The 2,500-nt window shown below is 42.9% G+C and overlaps 1 protein-coding gene across 1 annotated transcript in view; it reads left to right on the plus strand.

Moving 5' to 3' along the window:
* The window catches only part of LOC113651931 (zinc finger C3H1 domain-containing protein), a 16,507-nt gene extending 15,354 nt beyond the window's left edge, over nucleotides 1–1,153 (plus strand). Inside the window, exon 35 of the mRNA XM_027160888.2 lies at nucleotides 260–1,153. Coding sequence (XP_027016689.2) covers nucleotides 260–388 — 129 coding nt within the window. The 3' untranslated portion in view covers nucleotides 389–1,153. The remainder of the gene's footprint in view (nucleotides 1–259) is intronic.
* The last annotated feature ends 1,347 nt before the right edge of the window (nucleotides 1,154–2,500 follow it).

The raw sequence follows: 2,500 nt of genomic DNA on the forward strand, positions 1-2,500 counted from the left end.
TGTGTGTGTGTATCTCTCTGTGTGTGTGTGTGTCTCTCTGTGTGTGTGTGTGTCTCTCTGTGTGTGTGTGTGTCTCTCTGTGTGTGTGTGTGTCTCTCTGTGTGTGTGTGTGTGTGTCTCTCTGTGTGTGTGTGTGTGTGTCTCTGTGTGTGTGTGTGTGTGTGTCTCTCTGTGTGTGTGTCTCTGTGTGTGTGTGTGTGTCTCTCTGTGTGTGTGTGTGTCTCTCTGTGTGTGTGTGTGTGTGTGTGTGTGTTCACAGTGGCTCCTGTTTGAAGCTGCAGCTGGAGGTAAAACTGACACACTGAACAAACTGGTTGTGAAATGCCAGGATGTGGGAGTGAGTCTGAGTGAGCCGCTCAGTGTACACTCTCACACTCAGGACTCGTGAAGTCTGCAGTCACTCCCTCGCTCCCTTCCTCCCTTCCTCTCTTCCTCCCTCTCCTCCCTATACCCTTATAATCTCCCTCACACACCACACCATCTCTACCCCTTCACACATCTATCACACACACTGCAGTAGACCGAGCGGTGAGTGAGTGAGTGTGTGTGTGTGTGTGTGTGTGTGTGCGTGCGTCAGCAAGCTGAAGAAAATGAACTCCAGCTAAGCGAGTGTGTGTCCTCCAAGTCGTCCTGTACGTAAGTATGGAGCTGATCACGCAGCTGCTGCTGTTTCTTTCTTTTAGTCTTTTGCGTTTTAATCGGATTTTATTTTGTTTCCTGCTCCGAGTTTACGGACTTTCTCCCTCTGACCTCCACCATTAGTGATGTTCACAATGACAGTATTTTAAAGACGGCTTCCTTCAGCTAGACCTTTATTTTCAGCGTATAACCTGACGGACGAAAGTGACTCTACACGTTTGAGGTTGTTTTAAGGGCTTAGAAAAAAAAAAACAGGATTAAAAATGGCTTCCAGTCAGAAGTATTGTGTGAATCGCACCTCACCAGTGTGGAGATGTTCTCCTGCGACTGCTGAAGTTCTGCCACATGCTGATCCACATCCAGCAGCCAAACACCAGTAACTTTGTGCAAGTGTTTTTTTTTTTTCCTTGTAAAAAATCTTAATTAAAGTATTCAGGAACGTAACAGGAAATGATTTTCAACTGTTTTATTTTGTAACTGAAAAATGTTTCAATTAAATTATTTTGTAAAGAGATTTTTGTCCTTGTGTTTTTTTTACTTTAAACATGAATGAAATGTCAGATCGACAGACGAGTGTTTAATAAAATAGTGATGACATCAGTCATCGGTGTCGAGTAAATAAATGAATAACAAAGAAATAAAAGAAAAAGGAATAAAAATGAGAAAAGCATCAGTGTGGAAAAAATCTAAATCTGTACAAAATAATGAATAAAAAGAATCTCGAGTCCAGTGAGTTGTGACGTGCTGCAGATGGACTGTGATGCTGCTTATGACTGCTTAATGTCTCCTACAACACAATACAATACAACACAATACAATACAACACAATACACACTCACTCATTCATTCACTCACTACCGCTTATCCGAACCTCTCGGGTCACGGGGAGCCTGTGCCTATCTCAGGCGTCATCGGGCATCGAGGCAGGATACACCCTGGACGGAGTGCCAACCCATCACAGGGCACACACACACTCTCATTCACTCACACACACACACACACACTCTCATTCACTCACACACTACGGACAATTTCCCAGAGATGCCAAGCAACCTACCATGCATGTCTTTGGACCGGGGGAGGAAACCGGAGTACCCGGAGGAAACCCCCGAGGCACGGGGAGAACATGCAAACTCCACACACACAAGGCGGAGGTGGGAATCGAACCCCCGACCCTGGAGGTGTGAGGCGAACGTGCTAACGACTAAGCCACCGTGCCCCCCCCAACCCAACATACTGACTGTATATTACAATCACACCCCCAGTGTCACCCATATGAGGATGGGTTCCCCCTTGAGTCCGGTTCCTCTCAAGGTTTCTTCCTTTACCAATTTAAGGCAGTTTTTCCTTGCCACTGCTGCCTGAGTCACCTCAGACTTGCTCATAGGGGAATAAATACATACACACTGTGAACTATATACATCTAATAATAATCTAGAATTTTTATTCTGTTAATTCTTATTTCTTTTATTATTCGTTATTTCCTTTATCATTAATTATGTTTACCTTCTGCTCTGTGTTTATGTTCTGTAAAGCTGCTCTGAGACAAAGTCTATTGTAAAAAGCGCTATACAAATAAACTTGTGTTGAATTGAATTGAATACAACACACAACACAATACAATACAACACAACACAATACAACACACAATACAACACACAATACAACACACAATACAATACAACACAACACAACGCAACACAACACAATACAACACAACACAACACAATACAACACACAACACGATACAATACAATACAACACAATACAACACAATACAACACACAACACAACACAACACAATACAATACAACACAATACAACACAATACAACACACAACACAACACAACACAATACAAT

This window comes from Tachysurus fulvidraco, chromosome 17 (genome assembly GCF_022655615.1).
Source record: "Tachysurus fulvidraco isolate hzauxx_2018 chromosome 17, HZAU_PFXX_2.0, whole genome shotgun sequence".
Taxonomy (NCBI): Eukaryota; Metazoa; Chordata; class Actinopteri; order Siluriformes; family Bagridae; genus Tachysurus; species Tachysurus fulvidraco.